A 22,913-nucleotide genomic window follows, 5' to 3' on the forward strand; every position below is an offset into this window, starting at 1 on the left:
AATTGAATTATATATTATCAAAAAATATTTGCCACCACTTTTAAAGCGATTCTTTATTACATGGTAAGTTAATTTTTATGATATAATTTGCTTCTAGATTAGGAATATGGGAGCTAAGTAAATTGTAGGCATCACATTTAAAATAATAAAAGAGGATAAACTTTTTATTACCGCATCCTGGTGCAGTTGAATAACTGCATTATTAACGTACATTCTATTACGTAAACGACAGGAGAACTATATAATATAATACTTTGATGAAAGTTAAATGCCGATTTTAATATTAATCAATTCAAATATGTTTGTAAATACACATATTAAAATATCTTGTTTTATTCCTGACGTAATTTTGTAAAAGTTCAGTAGGTACTTTACTAGATATTACGTCTATGACAGGTAAATATGTAAGACGTGTTAAGAAGTATGACGTAATGACATATCATTTAACAAAATTATTTATTGTGGGAAAACTTTACTTTTAATTACGTAATACTTACAGGTTATAAATATCCACAGGTTATTTTGAAAAAAGGTACCATAAATTGTGCTATATTAGGTATTATTGCAATTGCTGAAAAGAAAATTGTGGTACAAAAAAATATTAATTAATAAAATCTTATCTCATTATCTTTTGCAGTAAAGTAAAGTAAATGTTTGTTTTAATAAAGTAATATTAGTACATTTATAATAAATATAAAATAGGTTATTTACTTTGTTTCAACATCTGTAAGTTAATTCTAAATTTCACAAATCACCTAATTATTTACGCATTAATTAAATTAATTTTGTTTGTGTATCATCTGACATTCTGTGTGAAATACATATTTGCATATTCACAACAACGTTTTTAGATTTTCTACATTTTAACTAACATATTTTTTTGCTACATATTTATCTATCTATACATACATTCTACTAAAAAAACTATTCTTTATTTTCTTCTCAGTAATTTTCAAACTTTAGGAGAGTAGGAAAATCTTCTTACGATTTTTATGCATTTACATATATGTATAAAATTGTTTATGTAGAACAACTACCTTGGATTTCAAGGTTATATTTTGATATAGTTAAACAAAACTTTTTTGTTTTTGTTTAATAGTTTGCCTCTTGACTGCGTTTTATTTTATTTTAAATAAAATGTACTATTTAAGACAATAAAATAAATACGCAAAATTCATTTGTGAATGGAAAAGACATTTTTAAAAAAAATTGGTTGTTATAAGGTTCTAAGGATAAGCCAGTATTATTATGAAAAATTGTTCAGACGAAATGTTCCGTTTCCTGTCAAAAATAAAATATTTTCCGAAAATTCCAAGAACGCTTACGTAAAGACTCTTTCCTGGTAAATTAACTGCAATTTCTTTAACCAGTAAGTATACTCAATGGAAAAAATCAGGAAAACCGGTACAGCAGTAATAACAGGTCTAGTACCACATTTGTTTATAAATACTTATAGTATGTATAGACATGAAATAATTTTAAACTGGTAGATTCAAACTTTTCTTTACTTATAGACAATATACAGAGTGACTACTGACTACACTTCTAAACCTGGATTTTTCAAAATATCAAATTGCAATTACAATTTAATTTTTTTTAATGAACGGTTAATTTATTAATATACTAGATTGCAATATTACCTAATAATATGATTTTTACAAAATTTGTTTGGACAACATAAGTTGTGTCAACATTACTATGATAGCAACAGAATTATCAAATGCAAACAATCGCTTGAATCAACAACAATATTCCATTAAGAGAAAGTTAAAAGCCTCTTAGCATTAAGTTATTAAATATTTATAATTTTATTTTTCTTGTTTTAGGCATGATCATATCTATGCCGTTTTTACTAGCGACGTTCTTGGTCTACGCAATCTTACCCGAGTCAAATCTTCATAGGAAAGCTTTGATGAACTATGTCCTGACGCTATTCCTTGCCTACATATTCCTGGTAATTGTACAACTTTATCCTGGGAAGTTCGATGAAAACTTTGTATGTCCTGCGTTAGGTAAGGATATTATTATTGCTTTGAAGACAACATGCTAATTTTTTATTTTCCTATTATAATTAATATATGATTTTCAGGATATTTGATAATATTTTTCTTCTTGATATCATTCTTTTGGATGAACGTTATGTGTTTGGATATGTGGTTTGCTTTTAGGTGAGTAATCAATTCTGTTCTATTTTTCTTGTTTTATTATCTGTATTCTATTTGTCTTATCCACGAATTTTATTCAGAAGATTCATTTATTCCAGTTTATTCCAAATTACGTTTTTTTAGGGGTATGAGAGGATTTAATGGTAGAAGACTTGCAGAGAAAAAAAGATTTTTAATGTATTTCGCCTATGCTGTAGGTGTTCCATCTTTGCACATTCTGGTTGTCTTTTTAATAAACAAATTCGGCAACAATGAATCGGATTATTTCCCAGGAATTGGATATGAAAAATGTTTCTTGAGAGGTAAAAAATACAAGTGTATATTTTAAATTTATAACTGCTTTGTTTACATATGAATAGAATTATAACAACAATAACTAAAGAAAAAACAAAACAAACAAAAAATAATTCAAATTGAATTGATAAGAATTAACTTTACAAGCTACTAAAATTTTCTACCTTTATCAAACCCTTTTGAATGAAGTATTAGTCACATCCCTTACAATACAATTCTTCCACCAAGATATGCCAAGAGACCTTTTAAACTTTTTTTTTCTATTCATATAAAAACATGAGAATTTAACCACAAATATACACCTATTTCTGGACACACGTTTGGCTAAAAATTGTAATAATTATAATAATAATAATAATAATAATAATAATAATTATTATTATTATTATTCAACCATTTTCACAGCATTGCGGTAAAAATTATTTTAACATAATTTACTTAATCAATACATTATATACCGTTATTTCAGATGGTTTACCAAATTTGTTGTACTTCTATGGACCTATGGCGATTCTGATTACTGTAAATGTCACATTATTCATTTTGACCGCTGTAAAGATCCAAAGAGTTAAAAAGGAAACTTCTATGCTGAAACAATCCGACAGCAAGCGGCATTCTTATGAAGATGACAAACAAAAGTAAGTGTTAATCATTTTTTATTATTTAATTTTAATGTAATATCATACAACTCGGAACATGGGTATACAGGATGGTCCCGAGGCAATGGGCCAAAATTCATAGGTAGAAGCAAAAGTTTCGAAGCAAAAATATTGCGATTTAGCCGAACTTACCTTAATCAAAAAGTTGATAGTTAATTAGATTGTTAAATGTAAATATAATAAATATTGACACAAAATTTTGGGGTTTGGGGTGCTTTGGGTAGACGAATTGAAATTTGTTTACATTTTGATTATAGTTCAAAGAGGGCGCTAGCTTTAACTATCAACTTTTGGACCAAGGTAAGTTCGGATAAATCGCAATATTTTTGCTTGGGGAATCTACCTCGACCCATTACCTCCGGCCCACCCTGTATTTTCATTGGTTATTCTTCATTTTAAAATTAAAATTAATTTTAAGCGTATGATCCTCAAAAAATTATTTTCAAAGAATTGCAATCCTTCAGATCGGGTAGTTTATTTGTTCAATTGGTCTTCACCATTGGAATTAACAGAGAAATAGTAGTTTTATTAAATAAAAAATTATTAAACACAAGTAACCTTTCTTGCTATATGTGGTTTTTAATCCATTTTGTAACTTAATCTAAAAAACAGGAATTTCCCACGTATAGATTGCAATTGCAAATGTTAATTCTCGTTGCACGATTGACGTATTTTCCCAGTTTATTTTTCTAAGCGCGTCGTTCGTTTTGATCAAAACCTTCCTCAGTCAGAAGCTATATCAATTCGTTGCAATTCATTTTAGCTCCCCTACAATTTTACACCAATATATTAATAGATCATCTTACTAACCAAAAACTTTTTAAGTATTACCGAGCATGTAAATAAGAAGACGAATACTTTGTATAGGTTCAACCTGTATGTGAAGTTGCTGTTCGCTATGGGCATTAACTGGACCATGGAAGTAATATCGTGGGCAATTGAATGGCGCACGAAGGATATTCCTTCGTATATCTGGTATTTAACAGATTTCTGCAATGCAATGTACGGCGTATTCATTTTCTTCATATTTGTCTTCAAGAAGAAGATCTGGCGGTCCCTTAAGAAAAGGTAAGAAAATTGTAACTGCAATTTTTAACCCAAGATGTAGAAGCAAGCATAAAACTCCCGGATCTGTTTTGAGATGGATGTAAGAGGGGGCAAACAAATTTTTGCTGCAATACTTTCAGTACAACTCACATAATAAAAGTGTAGATCCCTAGATCTGCGAGGTCCGGAACATTTTCAAAATTGCAAAAACGTTTAAAAAATTTACTTATATCTTGGAATCTATGCATTTTGCAAGAATATTGAAGAGGAAAAAAGTCTTAGAATTAAATTTTGCACAATATAAAATTTGGTATACTGTTTATTATTCATCGATTATATAAATCTACAGTATCTTCCTAGAGAATTTTATAAATGTGACTTTTTTATATGCAAATTCTCGGAACTTTTGGGTAGTACCTCGTACATTCTTTGACCAAACGAAGTGAATTTTCGTTTTTACTTGCCATACACATACGTTTTTTTTAATAAATGCTGCTACCCTTTGCACTATTTTCAAATATTAAACAAAAACATTGTAAAAGAATTTTTTACGGGATACCAAAATAAAAAAAAATATTGACGAAAATTACATTAACATATATCCGATTTCTAGATGCGTTTGGAAAATATCAACAGATACTATCACGACAGGAGTTTCGACACCTCACTTGAGTAGTAGTAATAAAATTTCATAGGTCACAATTTCCTATGAAGCAGTTCAAAGCAGTAAGTCAAAATATAAACAAAGTCGGTTACTCTGGTACTTACTGCACTGCCCTGGCTGTGGGTTTGATATCACTGGTTACTAATTTTACATATACTTGCTTCATATATAACGTACATATACATTTAAACGGTTGTGGTTGTAAATAACAAATTATTTGAAAAGAAAAATATTGCAAAACCAAAATTTAAGGAAATATCATTCAGATTATTATCGACATTTATTTCAAACTTTCAGTGTTGTCTAACTCATTTGCAATATTTTTTTTACCGATGAACTGAAAATTTCTGCATCCAATTTTGTGTATTTAATTAGAATGTTTATGAATTGCCAATATCTATTACCAATGATGGGCTCTGAGATTTGCTTTTTAAGTATGCTCCCTTTCTCCAAAAGATACTAACAATTTCGGCACTATTTCATACTTATAGTCTCCAATACGACATAATAGACGTCAAAAGAACAATATTTTGAAGTTACAAATATTTTTTGCCACATTTCTTTTTCAGAGCAAATATCTTGTATTCAAAATTCAAGGTATATGTTTCCGAATTAATACCATCAAAATTTTTTGTTTTTGAAGTGAAATCGTACTGTTTGACGACGTTAAGTAAAGAAATTTGCCATTAAATGACAGTATCCGATACGTATCTACTACTTTCTCGGGTCAAAAAAAACCAAACCATTTCTTTCTAAAGTTCCCACCAGGCCCCAAAGGGACTTACAGATTTACATTTTCTGTTGTAATTTTAAAATCATCCTGTATAATTTGATAAAATTTTAAATGGGGTATTTAACAAATAAGTTTTCACGATTTGATATTATGTTTAGATATTCTGGACACTTTCCTTTAATAAAGGTGCTCTTTTTATTTATTTCGATAAAATAGATGATTTTCGAGATAAATGGGATTTTGTAATAGTAAACAATAATTAGTACAAGGACAGCAACAATTACTGTTCATTTTTTTTACAAATTGTTCATTCTATTTACTTTATTGTACTTTGCCAAGTTAAAAAATCTTTAGAAATAGTTTAAGGGAAACAAGATAAAGATTAAAAATAAAAATTTATTAGACAAATGAGTTATGTAGAACTATAATGCGTCACCTCATTTTGAGGATCAAAGAGCCTGTTTTATGGACACCTTGAACGCTCAACCTAACTCCATTGGTCTTTTTTCTGTGGCGTCATCCAAAAGAACTAATTTTTTGCCGAAAATACAACTGTAATCAGATTCATAAACGTAAAAATACTGTTCCCTGTGCATGGGGAAAACACTCGCAGAATAAAAAAGTACGGGGAGCTGATTTTCAACACTTGTCAAAGTGATATTTACCCTGTTCCAATTTTTAACTATTATGTAAATACTTATTTTTAATCTTTAACTTGCTTTTGTTGTACTATGTTATAACCAACCCTTTCAAAGGTTTTTGGACTTGGCAAAGTTAAATAAACTAAATAGATACGTAATGATTTATATAAGAATAAACTCCAGTTATTGTGGTACATTTCAAATACCGATTTATCTTGAAACTCGTTTTATGAAAATAAATCAAGGGTATCTTCTTAAAAAGAAGTCTTCAAAGAATCTAAAAATAGTATTTTTTGACTGCATGGACATGTCAAAATTTAAAAAGTTTTTAAGCTAATTAATTTCTGGCTATCTTGTAATAGTTATAGCTTGGTTTTGACCACCAATTATGAAGCCTTATTTGTAATGTACAATACGAGAATTAAAATTTCATTGAACCCAAAACGCAAATGTTAAGGTACATTTAGGTTCTATCCGATAACTCCTCTAGATGCCTCAATGGAAAAAAGACCTTATTCATACGCTACCGAGAGATTAGTAGACACTTCCGGACACTCTGAATACGCTGCAAGTAAACAATACAATAAACCCATTTCAGCTGGAATGATTATATCAATACTGTTACAACTACGGGTGCTGGTTTCCTAGATATAATCTGCATCTAAACCCACTTTGTACTTGCATGTAAAAACTGTAAGAGGAACCCCCGTTAACGCGTTTTGTTGCGTTTCAGGTACTACGTATTCATTGGAAAACCTCACTTTGCTCACTCAGTGAGTGTGACCCAAACAACTCGGTCCAGCAACTACTCCACCACGGAAACTGGCCTCAACGACCACCGCTTAAGTGAACTCAACAACGGAAGAGGGGAGGAAAGAATGTTGCATCAAAATTAAAATGTGTTTTACTCGGTGATAGCAAGGTGCCATAGTCTATTTAAATTTCTCCGCTTTATGTTTTATTAGACACAACACGAGTTCCAACAATGTTGTAACATTCTTTAACGTTAAAACAATGAGGTTTTTTATTTATCATAAAGTAGAACACGTAGTGATTTTGTACTTAAATAAAAGAGTGATATTAATTAATTCCTTTTAAAACAAAGTTTTATATTGCCATAGTCATTTGTTTCGTTAAAGTTAAAACCATAATTAGTTTCACTTGCTTGTATTTTTCATATTAGCTTTAAACGACTATATTTGTACCTGTAAGTTTTAATTTTATGTTTACTTAGTCTCTTATCTTAGTCATAGAGAGCTTTCATAAATGATTATAAGCCACGTGGTCAATAATTATGTTTGGAACATTAACTGTATTTCCTTCATATGGACTATTAATATATTTCAGTTACGTGACAGGTTATCATTGTTCATTGTAAACGAGTCATTAATATTGGTGACTGTAAGATTTAAAGAATTTTTGTTTCCAGTTCCAATCATGCATTGTTGGGTTGTAAACATTGCTGAAGGCCCTGTATAGTGTTACATTACCATGGCAATGGGAAATCCATGTTTTAAATAAATCTGATTAAAACATAGATTGTTGTTTCATTCGACATAAATGTATGTAAGTGTGAAGTAGGAACTAAAAATAACCAGTTGGATTATAGAAGAGAAAGGAAATGTGACCCTTGGTTGTAGATATATGTTAGTGTTTATATTCATGTATTTTTTTTTTTTTCTTTTTTTTCTATAGATTTCCCATTGTCAAAATAATGTTATGAATAGGTGAGTGAAAGAATATTAAAAGTTTCACTCAATGGTTGAAGTTAGTTTTAAATAAGTGTACTTAAAATATAACTTAACTTTCTAGATATATAAATATATTCCCACGGAACTTAGCTTTGCACCTTTAAGGAATGCTGTTCTATTTTCATTGTGTCACATTCCTTACTCACAATGTTTTAAAATACATGTTCCTCCGTTATAAAGAATCAGGGACCATTTGAGAAAGAAATGATTGGATTAATTTGTTCTAAACTAAAATTGATTAAAATATCTTCCGGATTTTTTCTTGATCATAGACTCTTACGCAGGATGTAGTAGCCATATGGCAACAACCTTCAAGGCTGATTTTTCTCTCATCAAAATAAGCAGGAGAACCTAACAAATTGCTAAGGGTTTTACAATCATTCAAATATTGGACGAAACTACACTTTTAGATTAAAACTGAAGAGCTATTGAATATATGTACTTCAATCTTGGTAGTTCAGTTTCTTCATAGTAGCTATTTATATGCAATGTCACCAAATGCTAATTAGCAGGATTGCAGAAACTTCTGGTGCCAAAAAAGAAGTCATTTGGCGTCCAAAAGAATTTTGTTTTACAGATTTGCATAGACCATTCACAAATAAAGCTTTTAGACACAAGTGTATTAAATAGGAAGACTTAATAGACACAAAAAATGTATTTTATTTAGTAATTACGATATTATTGGCTAGTATTTGATCAAAACTTAAATGCTACAGGAGAGAGAGAGCTACTAAGAAGAAACTGAATTGTACCAAATTCGAAGGCTATCATCAATTGTTCATGATTGATCAAAAACTGTTTTTCACGTCACATCATTACTCCTGTTCTCTTTACTCGTTTTAATGAGAAAAATCAAACAATAATTGTAATTTCCTCACAACGTCCCTATTACATCCGTTCAAAATCCTTGAAAAAATCATAACATATCTACCCTCACCATACCCTGTGGTGCATAAATGTTTTAACTTAAAATTTGTAGTATTTATTAATTAACAAGTACCTATATGTCATATATATTACAAAACATTTATTACGTTTTGTAATACCTAACCATAAATGTTCTATATTAGTGTTAGTATGTTAGCATACTTTGAAACTTATTGATTTTAAATGCGCATGTACTTATCTGTTTTGTGTATAAGTTTATATTTAGCATGAGTACAATTATAGTATGTAGACAGTTCTGATTCAGTAGAAAATGCACTGTCTGTTAGTTCAAAACAATGGAGCTTGCGTGCAAGTCATTCTAGTCAACAAACGAAGTATGTAAAAACCAGTACATATTAAACGAATATTTTATAAGGCTTTTCGAAAACCAAATTTCAGCATATTTTTGGACTAAAATATTTTGAATAAATGTCATTCTCGGTTGCCCAATTATTTCAGGCATTGGCACCGCTGTCGACTCCATTCCTTGTCGTTACTTTATTTGGAAAATGTTTGAAGAAATAACAAGAAACCATTTATAACAAATACCAATAATACGTGACAACAATGATTGGTTCTTCTTCATAAATGAATGATAGATTCCCTTTGATTGTTAGTAATAAAAAAATAGTTCATAAATTGAATAAATCGGTTTGATAATAATCCTGTGTCACTAAATAGTAATAATTAAAATGGACCAAATTCCATAAAATATTATAAAAATAAGATTAATATTGGATTAGATAAATATCGTAATAATATTTTTTTATATTATTTATAATGGATGTTTTCGTTTACTGTTTCAGTATCTTTACTAACTCAGTATACTTTATCTAATATATGATTGTGTTATACAGAAAATCCAGAAATTACATTGGTAGAGTAAAACAAAGCTAATAAATTGATAAATATCTATTCAGTCAACATTTTTGTGCAGGATAGATATATAAGTATTAAAATTGTAACTAATATATCACACCTAAAGCATAACATGACAAATTACATTTTTGTGCATAGTCTTGCCAGTTTTAAATGTGAATATGTATTAAGCTTTTAATAGATTTTCATATATATAGGTAATAGTGTTTTATCTATGCTAAAAGCTTTTCCTGTTATTAGCTCTTTATATGTGTTTATACATATATGTAATGAAATATATTACAAACATTGAAATAAATGTGTACAAAATCTACTTAGTTATATTTTATAATCATGCTCCATTTCTTTAATTCATATACCTATATTACCAGTATCTGTTTATAAAATTCTTATTGTTTTTACATTTTTATCTCCTTCGTTTAATAATTTAGTGCTCTCTCTGATCTAAATAATCAGTTTTTTAGGGTTTTGCAATTTGATGAACAATCTGATATAAAATTTGTAAAATGAGGTGGTAGATTTTTTTCACTTTTAGTAAAGTTAGGAGAAATTGAAGAAAAATTGAGCTTCGTCGATTACAGCGCCATCTATTATGAATCGAAAAAAAAAAATTCAGACAAATCCTACGTATACTTTTAGCCGTAGAATCCGAGTCTATAATAAAAAATGGGGGTTCCTATTTAAGAACTTTAGCACTAATATATTAATGATTAAATTTTGATTTTGGATAATTTTTTCGTAGAGTACCTACAAGGTTTCAAGTTAAAAAAAATCACCCGTTATAATTAGATACATACTTATAAAAGTTATTATTGAAGCGTTTAGGAGAGATTAAAATTTGAGCTGGATGACTCGGATTACAAGCATACATAAACAGTAGCACTTTCTGATACGCAGATTAGTTATCTGAATTCTTGTATATGTGAATTCGCAATCTTTAAAAGTTCCGGAACAATCCGGAAATTTATTGCCTGTATTGTGTCGAATCGCATATGTATAATGTATCACATTTATGATTCTGAGGATTCGCTGTTGTAACGTTATAAGTAGGTACCTACTTTACATTTTCTTATAAACAACCGTAAACAGTTCTTGAAAAACTGCTGCTTTTTTTAATGTGACATTTCCGTACAGCAGCCGAAGACCAGTTTGTGATATTCGGATCCACTTATATGAATATTTTATTATTTAATACCAGCATCATGGTTACAATAGAGCTGTAAATATGAAAGTACTGTTAGTGTTGAGTTTTGCGGTTTTAAATATCGCGAGTGATAATAGTGCTGAGGAAGACGTAATAAACATGTGCAGTAATTCTTCCAGCTATGAAAGTTACACGAAGAACATCACACAAAACTGTGGCTGTGAAAAGAACAGACCGTGCATCAGGAAGTGCTGCCAGAAAGGTTTTTATTTACAACACTACGAAGATGCGTTCGAGAACGTGTTCGAGAGCGTTTGTATCAAGAAGGAATCTCATTCCTTCAACTTGCCCATATATACCAGACGCGAAAATATTTATAATTTGACCCTAGAGGATAATTTCATGATTGGTATGCTGAACTGTGAGAACGACGATTGGCAGTATTTCAAAATGAACAACAGTGACATAAGAGAAAGGGTATATATACAGGAGAATGGCAGTTTGTATTATCCTGCTTCCCGATATAAAATCTACGACAGCAGCAGGTATTGTGTTGATGAAGAGGATGGTCTGACGATTATTTTGTGTTACACGAGCACACAACCGAGCGTATGTGCCTTGAGAATAGTTAACTCTGTAGGTAATAACTTTCAGCTTTTATTTCCATGTCTCATTCCGAAAATAAATTTGATAACATAGACATGTTTTTATCTACTCAATATGAAACATTTCTTTTATTTTTGTAAATTTATAGAAACCATTTTTTAATTGACCATTTTGTCTCAAAAAATTAGATGCCAATCAGATACAAAGCTGAAATATATAAATTCAAAGTACTTGCACATCCGCATGGATTTACCTTAATTATTTAGATTTTTCAAATCGATAATTTTCCCATTTTAACATACGCAACTAATTCCAATGAATAATTATATCACTTCTTTTACAAGAATCGGATGTTTGTATTATTTCAAGAATATTAATAAGAGCCTTTAAAGGGATATTCCTTACGATATGACCATTTACAGCAATCACTTAAAAAGAAATATACTGTCTGCATGCATGGGACAATATGAAGAATAGGTGTTCTGCTTACGTAAGATACAAGATCTTGATTGCAAGTATTATTAGATGCATTTATTGCTTGAAGATTCCAGATGCCTGCTATTGAAAACGAACGAATCGAGTATATTTAAAATACACACAAAAAAAACTGTTGCCCATTAAAAAGCAGACTTAATTCTACATCCACTAATCAATTACATTACTATGAAAATATAAATATTTCTTAAATTATTATTATTGATAAGAAATTTGAATAATTTTTATGGCTACCTATAATTTTTCATAAAATTTCTTTAAAATTGTACGACTATGGTTCGAGATAATTGCGATTTTGTTAATGTTGAATCATTCAATCAACATTTACAGTTATCCATAACACATTCAAGAAGTTACGTTATACGCAAAAATAGTCCATTGTTTTACATAACTTTGTTATAACTCCTACTTCTTTGATTGCATACCATATTCTATGTTCGGAAATATTAGCTGCTAACTCTGGCTGCAGCCTTCATACCGGTCATATTTATAATTTTATTTCTCTTGTTTTAGGCAGGATTATATCTATACCATTTTTGCTAATATCATTCTTAGTGTTTGCAATTATACCCGAGTCAAGTCTTCATAAGAAAGCTCTAATGAGTTATGTCTTGACGTTATTCCTTGCCTATACATTTCTGCTAATAGTACAACTTTATCCTGAGAAGTTCGATGAAAACTTTGTATGTCCTGCGCTAGGTAAGAACATTATTATAATTGCTTGAACTGCTTTAATAACCATGTCGTATCAATTAGGTATACTTGTCCATTGAAATTTAGTAGGTATACTAGGGCGTTGCATAAGTGTGTACAAAAAAATCAGGACTGCAATCCTTGGAAAATTTTAAATGGGGGTTTTTCATTAAACTTGGAAAAGGAAATACGTAATCATGTATAATTTAAAATAATTTTAGTAGAAATTAAATTGACTTCAAAAGTTATTCAAAAATAGCCTCCGTTTTGAAGGAGCATTCATTCACTCTTTTCATGAAATTGAAATGTACACTTCTTGACTTCTCCAAAAAAAAAAAAATTTTTTTCTCAAAAATAAAATTTTTCTAAATAAAGATATCTTAAAATATTATTCTGCTTAATAAATTATTTACCCCCTTAGCAAACCAGGAAACTGGAAAATATGCCAGTAAAACATGATTTTATTAGTACCATAATTATTTCAAATTTTGTTTGCTTATTTTCAACAGTTTTTGAGAAAAATTTTTGAGGGGAGGCTCCAATTAAAAAAGTTTGTATAGAAGAGCCCCCTTTAAAATATTCCAAGGAATGAAGTCATGAATTTTTTGTACACACTTATGCAACACCATGTATATTTTGATATATTATTGATATATTATGAAGTATATTCAATTTTTTTGTGAAATTTTAATTACTGTTAACGTAACATTAACGTAATAGCTACTCTCAGTTATCAATATTGCGTTAAATATATTAATTGTTTAATTCATTATTAATTATAATTATTACATTACTACAGTTAATATACAGTGTGACCTATTTGAAACCGGGTCACCATCATAAAAAATGTATTTACTTGACGATTTTAAACAACTTTTTTTTAGATTATGTAACCCATGAAATAGAAAGTAAATACGACATTATAAGAAAACGTTTATAATGTAACACACAACCTCAGTCCTGTCAAACTGAAGTTAGTTGGCAGTATAAGTAAAAAGATATAACAGTATTACAGAACCAATCAGAGCAGTCGTAGCAAATTCATATTGGAAAATTACATTACAAAAGATATAAAAATACATCAAATCAAATTTTCAATTGAAAATATATGTTTTAAATATCGTATAAGTCTACTTCATTATTAAAATAAACTATATTTTCTGGATTTCTGGATTTTATATTTTATATTTTGATTGCTCTATTTTATGTAGTACTTATATTTTTATATTTAATGTTAGTTTGTTTTCTTTTCTTTTTAGATTTAGTTAAGGTTTTCTGTTTTACCTTATCCTATAATTGGGACTTTGTCCCGTTAGATATTGTAATGTCTAAGGGAAATTGAAAACATTCATAACAATCTTTCAAAATATAAGGAGAAATACCATCTGTTCCATATGCCGGTTTTAATTTCATTATGAATTCATTATAATCAGCTTCACTTATACAGGGTGAGTTTTTTTCGATGTTTAGTGTAGGTAAAGTAGCAAAGATACAAAAAAGCTTAAATGAGGAAAGATGTGCAGTTTTATGATCCTTATTAAATGTTACTTTTATTATTTAAATAAACGTCATGGCTGACTAAATATTTGGAAAAATTCGAATTCGACCAATTTCTTCAGATGCCTGTAACTCCGTTGCTATTTATTTTACAAAAAAAAAAATTAAATTACAAAGTTTCAGGTTTTTGCAGTGTTAATAAGATAATGTGATCAAATTGTTCTCGTACACTTTCGTTTTCAAGTTATAACATAAACTTCAAGTTTTTTAAATGTAAACCATAGTTAGGCTATGGGCTAGAAAAAATTGTCTTTTTTTATGCTTTCCAACGATATAATATTCGGTACTGTTGTTTTGAAAAATGGGAAAACTGCAACTGTTTTTAACTTTTCAGTTGTTCGCTGACGTAGATGGCTGTGAAAACAATCGAAATGTTTACTCACAACGCTTTTAGTTACTGTAGCATTATTTGACAGTTACTTTTCTTTCTTAAAATTTGTTTCAATTGCCAAGACAATGAATTTGTCAAACAAGGAAAAACGTAATATTATTGAGTGTTATATTCGTTCAGGAAACTTTTGATAATGTTGATACGCGTTCTGTGAGAAAAACCTCTAATTCTGTTTCAAAAAGATCTTGTGCATTAATAATAACGGTGGGGTTTTTGAACAATTTCTTTAATATTTTTAAAGTAAATAATGGTTTGTTCATAAAATTCTGATATTTTTTGCGTCTTTGTTAAGTATTTCATTTACTTACCACAAACGATTTCCATCATTATGAATTAAATTCTTTATTCTTTACTTATTATTATTGTTTTATTTAAAATGTACCAGTCGCACACTGACTGCTCCGGTGCTCTGACACATACAGAGGTGCACCCTTGATGCCGACTTCAATTGTTTTGATTCTATTTGTTGGATTGCGTATAATTTTCACAGCCATCTACGTCAACGAGCAATTGAAAACTTAAAAACGGCTGCAGTTATCTCATTTTTTAAAATAACAATACCGAATATTATATCGTTGGAAAGTTTAAAAAAACATTTTTTTTCTAGTTCATAGCTAACTATAGTTTACTTTTAAAGAACTTGAAATTTACGCTGTAACTTGAAAACGAAAGTGTACAGGAACAATTTGATCACACTGTCTTATTAACACTGCAAAAGCCTGAAACTTTGTAATTCAATTTTTTTTTTGTAAAATAAATAGAAACGGAGCTACACGCATCTGAAGGAATTGGCCGAATTCGGATTTTTCCAAATATTTAGTCAGCCATGACGTTTATTTAAATAATAAAAGTAACATTTAATAAGGATCATAAAACTGCACATCTTTCCTCATTCAAACTTTTTTGTATCTCTGCTACTTTCCCAGATTCCTACACTAAACATCGAAAAAAACTCACCCTGTATATCCATAAATCAATTGTAGAGGAGTTTCAAAATCAACCGACAAAAAGTATTTATCAAATGCATCAGAATGTCGTTAGCTGATATATTATTTTTGTCGCTGTCATAATGAATTGAAATATTGTCAGGTGGTGATTTTTTCTGTTGTATGTAATTAAAGAAAATTCATTTCGCTATGTATCAGATAAATAAAATTAATATACGATTTTTAGGATATTTTATAATATTTTTCTTCTTATCATCATTCTGTTGGATGAACGCTATGTGTCTTGATATGTGGTTTGCTTTTAGGTGAGTAATCAATTCTGTACTAAAAAAATAAGTCTATTTTGCTTCCATTATTTAGACAGAATATATTTTTTAGTTTCTATTGGTATGTAGGTAATATGTAATCCATATGATCATAAAACAAATTTCTTGTTTTATTATTTGTATTTAATCTGGCTTCTCTACGAACTTTATTAAGAACAAAAATATAAATTATTTAGGAAGTGGTATAAAAGAGATCCTTATATTTGGAAATCTGTAAATTGTGTGTTTTTTTTCAGAGATATGAGAGACATTACTGGCAGAAAGCTTACAGAGAGAAAAAGATTTTTAATGTATTTCGCCTATGCTGTAGTTGTCCCATTTTTGCATATTCTAGTTGTATTTTTAATAAACAAATTCGGCGAAAAAGGATCAGTTTATTTTCCAGGAATTGGTTATGGAAAATGTTTCGTGGGAGGTAAAAAAATACACATGTACATTATTTTAATAATAACTGCTTTATTTGCAAATGAAGTTAATTGTAGCAGTAAACGAAACATAAAAATAATTGAAACTGAATTAATGGGAATTAGTTACTTTGCAAGCTACTAACATTTCCTACCACCTTTATCAAACCCTTTTAAATGATGTATTACTTAACATTTTCCACAATAGAATTATTCCAATAAGATAATATGCCTTGATGAAATCAATACTATAGGCTTGGCTGAGCATTCTGTTTTTCTCTTCATATAAAAACACAATGAGAATTTTACAGCCACCGTATATAAAAAAATGTCAATTAATTTTTAGGAAATAGTTTATAATGACACCAATTTGTGGACGCATATTTAACTAAATATAGTAATTAATACATTTATATTTTGAAGAATAATAGTAGTAATTATTATTTTATCATAATTTACTGTTATTTCAGATGGTTTACCAGATTTGTTGTACTTCTATGGGCCGATGGCGATTCTGATTATTGTAAATGTCACTTTATTCATTTTGACCGCTGTAAAGATCCAAAGAATTAAGAAGGAGACTTCCATGCTGAAACAATCCGATAGCAAGAGGCACTCTTATGAAGATGACAAAAAGAAGTACGTGTTAATAATTTTTTGTTATTTAAATGCATGTAAATAAAAACACCAATACTTTATATAGATTTAACCTGCATGTGAAGTTGCTATTCGCCATGGGTATTACCTGGACTGTGGATATAATAGCATGGGCTATTAAGTGGCCAGGTGGTTGCGAGTCTGACTGGTGTCTTTTGCATTTCTGCAATGCTATATACGGCATATTCATTTTCTTCATATTCGTCTTCAAGAAGAAGATCTTGCAGTCCCTTAAAAAACGGTAAGAAAATTGTTCGTAACTGCCATTTTTAGTTAGTTTCTGTTTTCCCACGATCTTACAAAAATACGATTAGGACGATTAAATTTTGGTTGGTATGTTCTAACTTTCTAAATTTCTCCATAATTATGACTATCGAGCTAAAGATATTATTTTTAGATATTCTGAACACTTCCCTTTAATAAAAGTACCCTTGATTTATTTCGATAAAATGGATAGTTTTCCATATAAATCGGATTTTGTAACTATAACAAAAGTAATTAGTGCCTACAAATTTCTGTTTAATTTTTTACAAATTGTTGATTGTATTTACTTTATTTAACTTTACAAAGTTCAGAAACCTTTACAAAAAGCTTTAGGAAAACAAGATAAAGATAAAAAATTGAAATTTACTAGACAAATGAGTTATTTAGTACGATTATGCATCATGTCATTTTAAACATTGTTTTATGGACACTTTATTACACTTTTCGCTGTGGCCTCATCCAAAAGAACTCATTTATTTATTATGCGTAAATACTAGAAAATAACTTTTGGCGAAAATAACACAGAACTGTAATGAGATTCATAACTATCCTGAAATGTTATTTCTTGTGGAAAATTCTCTCGGAATAAAAAGAGTACAGGGAACTGATTTCAACACTTATCAAAATAATGTTGTATCTTTCTCCCATGTTTAATTATTATGTAAATCTTAATCATTAGTTTAATTCCCTTAAACCATGTTATAAACTATGTTATAACCAACCCTTTCACAGACAAAGTTAAATTAACAACATACATGAAACGATTTATAAAAAAAAACTACAGTTGTCGTTATTTCAAAAACCGATTTACCAGGAAAACAACGTATTTTATTGAAATAAAATGAAGGCTACCTTCTTAAAAAGAAGTCTTCAACAAACAGAGAACGGTTCTAGGACGGTTGAAATTACTAACAATACAATTGGGTAAATATCAGAACTGTTGTAGGACTGTCAGCTGACAGAACCAAAAGAAGCCTAATTTGGATATGTCAAAGTGTTGAAACTAGTTCATTTCTGGATATCTTGTAATAGTTACAGCTTGGTTTTAAAGTCAAATCATGAAGCTTTATCGGTAATATACAATAAAGAAATTCAGATTTCAAAGTTACAACCCAAAACGAACATTTTTAGGTACTCTCTTGGACTGTCCGACAACTCCGTTGTCCGAAATTGGAAAAACAGTCCTAGTGTTATTTTGATATTAGCTATACGCCCTCAAGAGATTAGTAGTTATGTTGAAACACCCTCAATATTCTCCAAGTCAATAATTTATTGTAATAAAGCCATTTCAATTGGAATTATTCAATCAATACGGCTACAATTGCAGGTGTTGGTTTCGTAGATATAATCTGCATCTAAGCCCACTTACTTGCATGTAAAAACAGTAAGAGGAATCACCTTTTGCGCGTTTGATTGCGTTTCAGGTACTACGAATTAATTGGAAAAAATCCCAAACAACTCGGTCCAGTAACTACTCCCCCACGAAAATTGGCCTCAGCGACCACTGTTCAAGTGAATTCAACAACGGAAGATGAAAGGAAAGAATGTTGCATCAAAATTAAATTGTGTTTTACTTAGTGATAACAAGGTGTCATAGTTTATTTAAATTTTCCTCTTTATGTTTTATTAGACATTTTTACTTATCACAAAGTACAACAATTAATGATTTTGTACTCAAATAAACAGTAATATTAATTGATTTCTTCTGAAATAAAGTTTTATATTGCCATAGTAATGTTTTAAGTTAAAGTTAAAAGCATAATAATTACTTTCTCTTGTTTATATTTTTTCATATTAGCTTTAAACCATTATACATATTTGTATCTGTGTTTTATTTTTACCATTATTTAGTTTCACATCATCGTAATATATTGTTACATTACCATGGCAATGGGAACCCTAGTTTTAAATAAATCTGAATAATAATCTAATAAGTTTGTTTCACTCAAAATAAATATATGCAGTGTGAAGCAGTAAATAAATATAACTAATTGTATTATACGTAAAAAAAGAAATGTGACTCTTGGTTGTAGATATATTTTAGTACTCATTTTTATGTAATTTGTTTCATTTTTCTTTTCTCTTGATCTATAGATTTCCCGTTGTCAAAATAATATCATGAGCAAGCGACTGAAAAAATGTCCTTATTCATATAGTTTTAAATTACATCACATATTCCTCAGTTATAAAGAATCAGAGACCATTTGAAAAAGAAATGATTGGACTGATGTGTCCTAAACTAAAATTGATTAAAATATCTTCCAGATTGCTTTGGGATTTCTGTCGATTTCTTAAAAATAGACTATAAAGATATAACAGGCACATGGTAACAAACCCTCAGGACTCTTTCCAAAATAAAAACAAAAACTTAAAGAATTCCTAAGGGGTCTACGATCATTCAAATATTGGACGAAACTACATTTTTAAATTAAAACAAATAGAAGAAATCTTGTAAATTCTTGGAAGGAAGAATAACTTATTATAAAATGTGGTGCATCAATCTGTTTTAGACAAAAGATTGTCATATGTTATCCACTTCAATGGCAGCATTAAATGCATTCTCCTTCATAGATAACAGGTATATGTTATCAGGTCATTCTTTGTTTACTTTATCTTCCACAGCCGTATGACAAGAACTACATGGAGATAAAATAGTATAGTAATTCTTTAATATTTAAGATCTTGGTCTTTACAATTTTTTTTTCTAAATAGAAAGATAAAAAAGATAAAGGGGTAGAATGTTACGTAAATGATCTTGTACCTATATGTGATATATCAAATTATAAAAAGAGTCCATACTAATTTCTAGCTTTACAGGAAGTCCTAGGCTTTCCTGTTAAATAAAGCCGTTTGTATAAGATAACAGACATTTTCAGAAAAACCTGTTAGTCCTGGAAGGAATCATTAAACCGCTATTCAGATATGATTTATCTTTATTTATTGACAAAAATTTATAATTCTTGCACGTAAGCATTCTTACAACAACTAGAATAATTTGTATCATCATAATAATTAATATGTCAATACGATAACAGCTCTCAGTTAATGAAAACAATGCAACTGACCAGCATAAAATCAGTCAATTATATAAAATTTCCATTGCGTATATGATACGACAACGTTGACGTTCACTAGATTCCGCAGGATAAAGTAAAGTGATATCTAATTTTTATCTTAGCGGTTAACAATAAAATCCACTTCCATTTCAATCCACTTCCATTTAAAAAACGTAGGAAATAGTCCGCTTGAGTCATTCTCGTTTTCAAAATGGTTTATTGTGCTCTATATTTATTAACTTTTTTGGTTACCGCCGTTTTTTCCCAACAAGATCGTCCGTGTTATCAACACTTAACTGAAGACATCACAAACGGACAGCGTTTACCAAGCGGTGCTATACTAAAGAACAACGTTAGGTATGATAGTGACAATTATTACATAGACAATGACAGGATTTGGGGTTGTATATGCAATATAAAAAGTTGCGTTCGATATTGTTGTGATGTCGATGAAGTTTACGTGAATGAAACATGCAGAAAGGAAAAAACTCACAGCGAACTAAACATTAGTGTATACCAAGGAACAAAGAGGTTGCGCGATTTTTCCTTACGCGAGTTTTCTCTGATTAAAAGTTTGACGTGTCCTAAACTTCACGCACGTATTTCAGCAGGGGAAAGTGACCTCATTTATATACAGGAAAATGGGTTGTTGTATTATGTGTCTGGTGAATATAAAGCTATGTACGATCCTGGATATTACTGCTTAACGAGAAAGGCAGACAACACTTTGCTGACTATTCTGTGTGAATCATATGAAGATGAAGGAACAACGACAACGTATGCAATAGGTACTAATTCACAATTATTAACCACAATTATTTGGTGGGTGTCTGTATTTCCATAATTTGCTAATTTCCTCTAATTTAAAACTGTTACATAAAGAAGCCTACCTTCCTTTCAGAGTTTTTTTTTTTAAATTAATATTAAACTTTTTCCCACTACCTGTATAGTAACTACCTTTTTTGTACTTTTTATACTTTTTTCGTTAGCATGATTAAATTTTTTTTTAATTAAGAAATGAAATTTTTCTTATGTCCACCATAATGGATTTTATTAAAAGAGATATTTGCAAATATATCAAATAAATTACTAAGAAAACTTCAAGAACTCTTTCTTTGGCTGCATTGAAGTAGGGTATTTTTAGAATCTATCCCCTCCACCTTAGCCCTTGAAATGACCTTGTGCGGTGGCTGAAAGTTGAATAGGGTGACGAATTTCATATGACCTCTGCCAAGTTAAGCATAGCAGTTAATCTTAAAATGACATTCACCTGGTATGTGAAAGAGAAAGAAAAAGAGGAGGTGAAGATAGTGAAAAATTACATTCCGTTATCTGCCAACATTGCAGTGAGCGTTTATAATGTAAATTTTGTATTGTTTTGTGATAAAAATATTTTGAATTGAGAACAATTATTGTATTTATTGCTAACTATTGCAAGGAATTATAATCGAAATTCATGAAGTCATGACACGCCCATTTCTTGGGTACAGAAGTTTCGGTACTTATCTTATTGGCGGAATCCCTGAACATCGGGGATTGGAATGGCTTAACTATATCATGTTAATAATTACCTAATTGACTGGACTTACATTTGTATGAATAATTCTGTGACTACTTGAACTTACAAATGTCCCTACCCCTTCCTCTAGTGACTCCGTATTGCAACACGGGACGGAATAGTCAATCTCATTTAATCTATTCTTGGAAAATCCGCCTAAAAAACAGCTATTTAATCTATTATTATTTTCCTCGCAACATTCTAACAACTTATTGATAAGAAATTTCAATAATTTTAATGGCTATCTGTATTTCTTGAAAATTGTACGTCTGTGGTTCGAGATAAATTAATTAAATCTTAGTTGCATGCCATATCTAGGAGTAATTATGGGCATTTTCATGGAATTTGTCACAAATATTATGTTGAGGGTCAGTGTTAACAGCGATTTATTTGAAGAGTTCGTAACTAACTACCACCTAACAATGTCAATGCTTATAATACATCATTAAATCAACCTTTACAGTTATCCATAATACATTGAAGAAGTTACATTACATTATACGCAAAAATAGTCCTTTGTTTTCAGCCCTATTACTACTAGTTTGTTATAGAGCTACTTCTTTGATTGCATACCATATTCTATGTATGTTCAGAAATATTAGCTGCTAACTCTGGCTGCCACCTTCACTCCGGCCATATTTATAACTTTATTTCTCTTGTTTTAGGCATGATTACATCTTTGCCGTTTTTGGTAATGTCATTCGTAGTCTTTGCAATTATACCCAAGTCAAATCTTTATAAGAAAGCTTTAATGGGTTATGTCTTGACATTATTCTTTGCCTATACATTTCTGCTAATAGTACAACTTTTTCCTGGGAAGATCGATGAAAATTTTGTATGTCCTGCGCTAGGTAAAAACATTATTATAATTGCTTGAACTGTTTTAATTACCATGTCAGTTAGATGTACTTGTCTGTTTTAGTAAGTATATATTTTTTTGTGATGTTTTAACTACCATTAACGTAACATTAATGTAATAGCTACTCTAAATTACCAATACTGCGTTAAATTTATTAATCGTTTAATTGATTACTAATTATAATTATTATATTATT

At 29.6% G+C, this 22,913-nt stretch overlaps 3 protein-coding genes across 13 annotated transcripts in view; all 3 read left to right on the plus strand.

The window, feature by feature from the left end:
- LOC108907945 (G-protein coupled receptor Mth2-like) overlaps positions 1–10,073 on the plus strand; it is a 74,845-nt gene extending 64,772 nt beyond the window's left edge. For 9 of the 11 annotated variants that reach the window (XM_018711806.1, XM_018711809.2, XM_018711803.2 and 6 more), the window contains exons 2-7: positions 1,827–2,012; positions 2,090–2,168; positions 2,289–2,467; positions 2,929–3,097; positions 3,944–4,186; positions 6,937–10,073. In XM_018711806.1, the coding sequence (XP_018567322.1) occupies positions 1,827–2,012; positions 2,090–2,168; positions 2,289–2,467; positions 2,929–3,097; positions 3,944–4,186; positions 6,937–7,099 (1,019 nt within the window). In that variant the 3' untranslated portion in view covers positions 7,100–10,073. Of the gene's footprint in view, positions 1–1,826; positions 2,013–2,089; positions 2,169–2,288; positions 2,468–2,928; positions 3,098–3,943; positions 4,187–4,778; positions 4,892–6,936 lie in introns of all 11 variants that reach the window. The other 2 variants (XM_018711805.1, XM_018711801.1) reach the window with 2 other exon arrangements.
- A 912-nt stretch (positions 10,074–10,985) lies between these two features.
- Positions 10,986–18,927, plus strand: LOC108907921 (G-protein coupled receptor Mth2-like). The gene is made up of 7 exons (XM_018711759.1): positions 10,986–11,544; positions 12,519–12,704; positions 15,820–15,898; positions 16,156–16,334; positions 16,794–16,962; positions 17,027–17,221; positions 18,669–18,927. Exons 1-7 carry the CDS (start codon positions 10,986–10,988, stop codon positions 18,820–18,822), a joined length of 1,521 nt encoding a protein of 506 aa, XP_018567275.1. The 3' UTR covers positions 18,823–18,927.
- A 1,565-nt stretch (positions 18,928–20,492) lies between these two features.
- LOC108907922 overlaps positions 20,493–22,913 on the plus strand; it is a 14,079-nt gene continuing 11,658 nt past the window's right edge. The window contains exons 1-2 of the mRNA XM_018711760.1: positions 20,493–21,088; positions 22,524–22,709. Of these exons, the coding sequence (XP_018567276.1) occupies positions 20,512–21,088; positions 22,524–22,709 (763 nt within the window). The 5' untranslated portion in view covers positions 20,493–20,511. The remainder of the gene's footprint in view (positions 21,089–22,523; positions 22,710–22,913) is intronic.

This window comes from Anoplophora glabripennis, unplaced genomic scaffold (assembly GCF_000390285.2).
Source record: "Anoplophora glabripennis isolate ALB-LARVAE unplaced genomic scaffold, Agla_2.0 scaffold78, whole genome shotgun sequence".
NCBI classification, from domain to species: Eukaryota; Metazoa; Arthropoda; class Insecta; order Coleoptera; family Cerambycidae; genus Anoplophora; species Anoplophora glabripennis.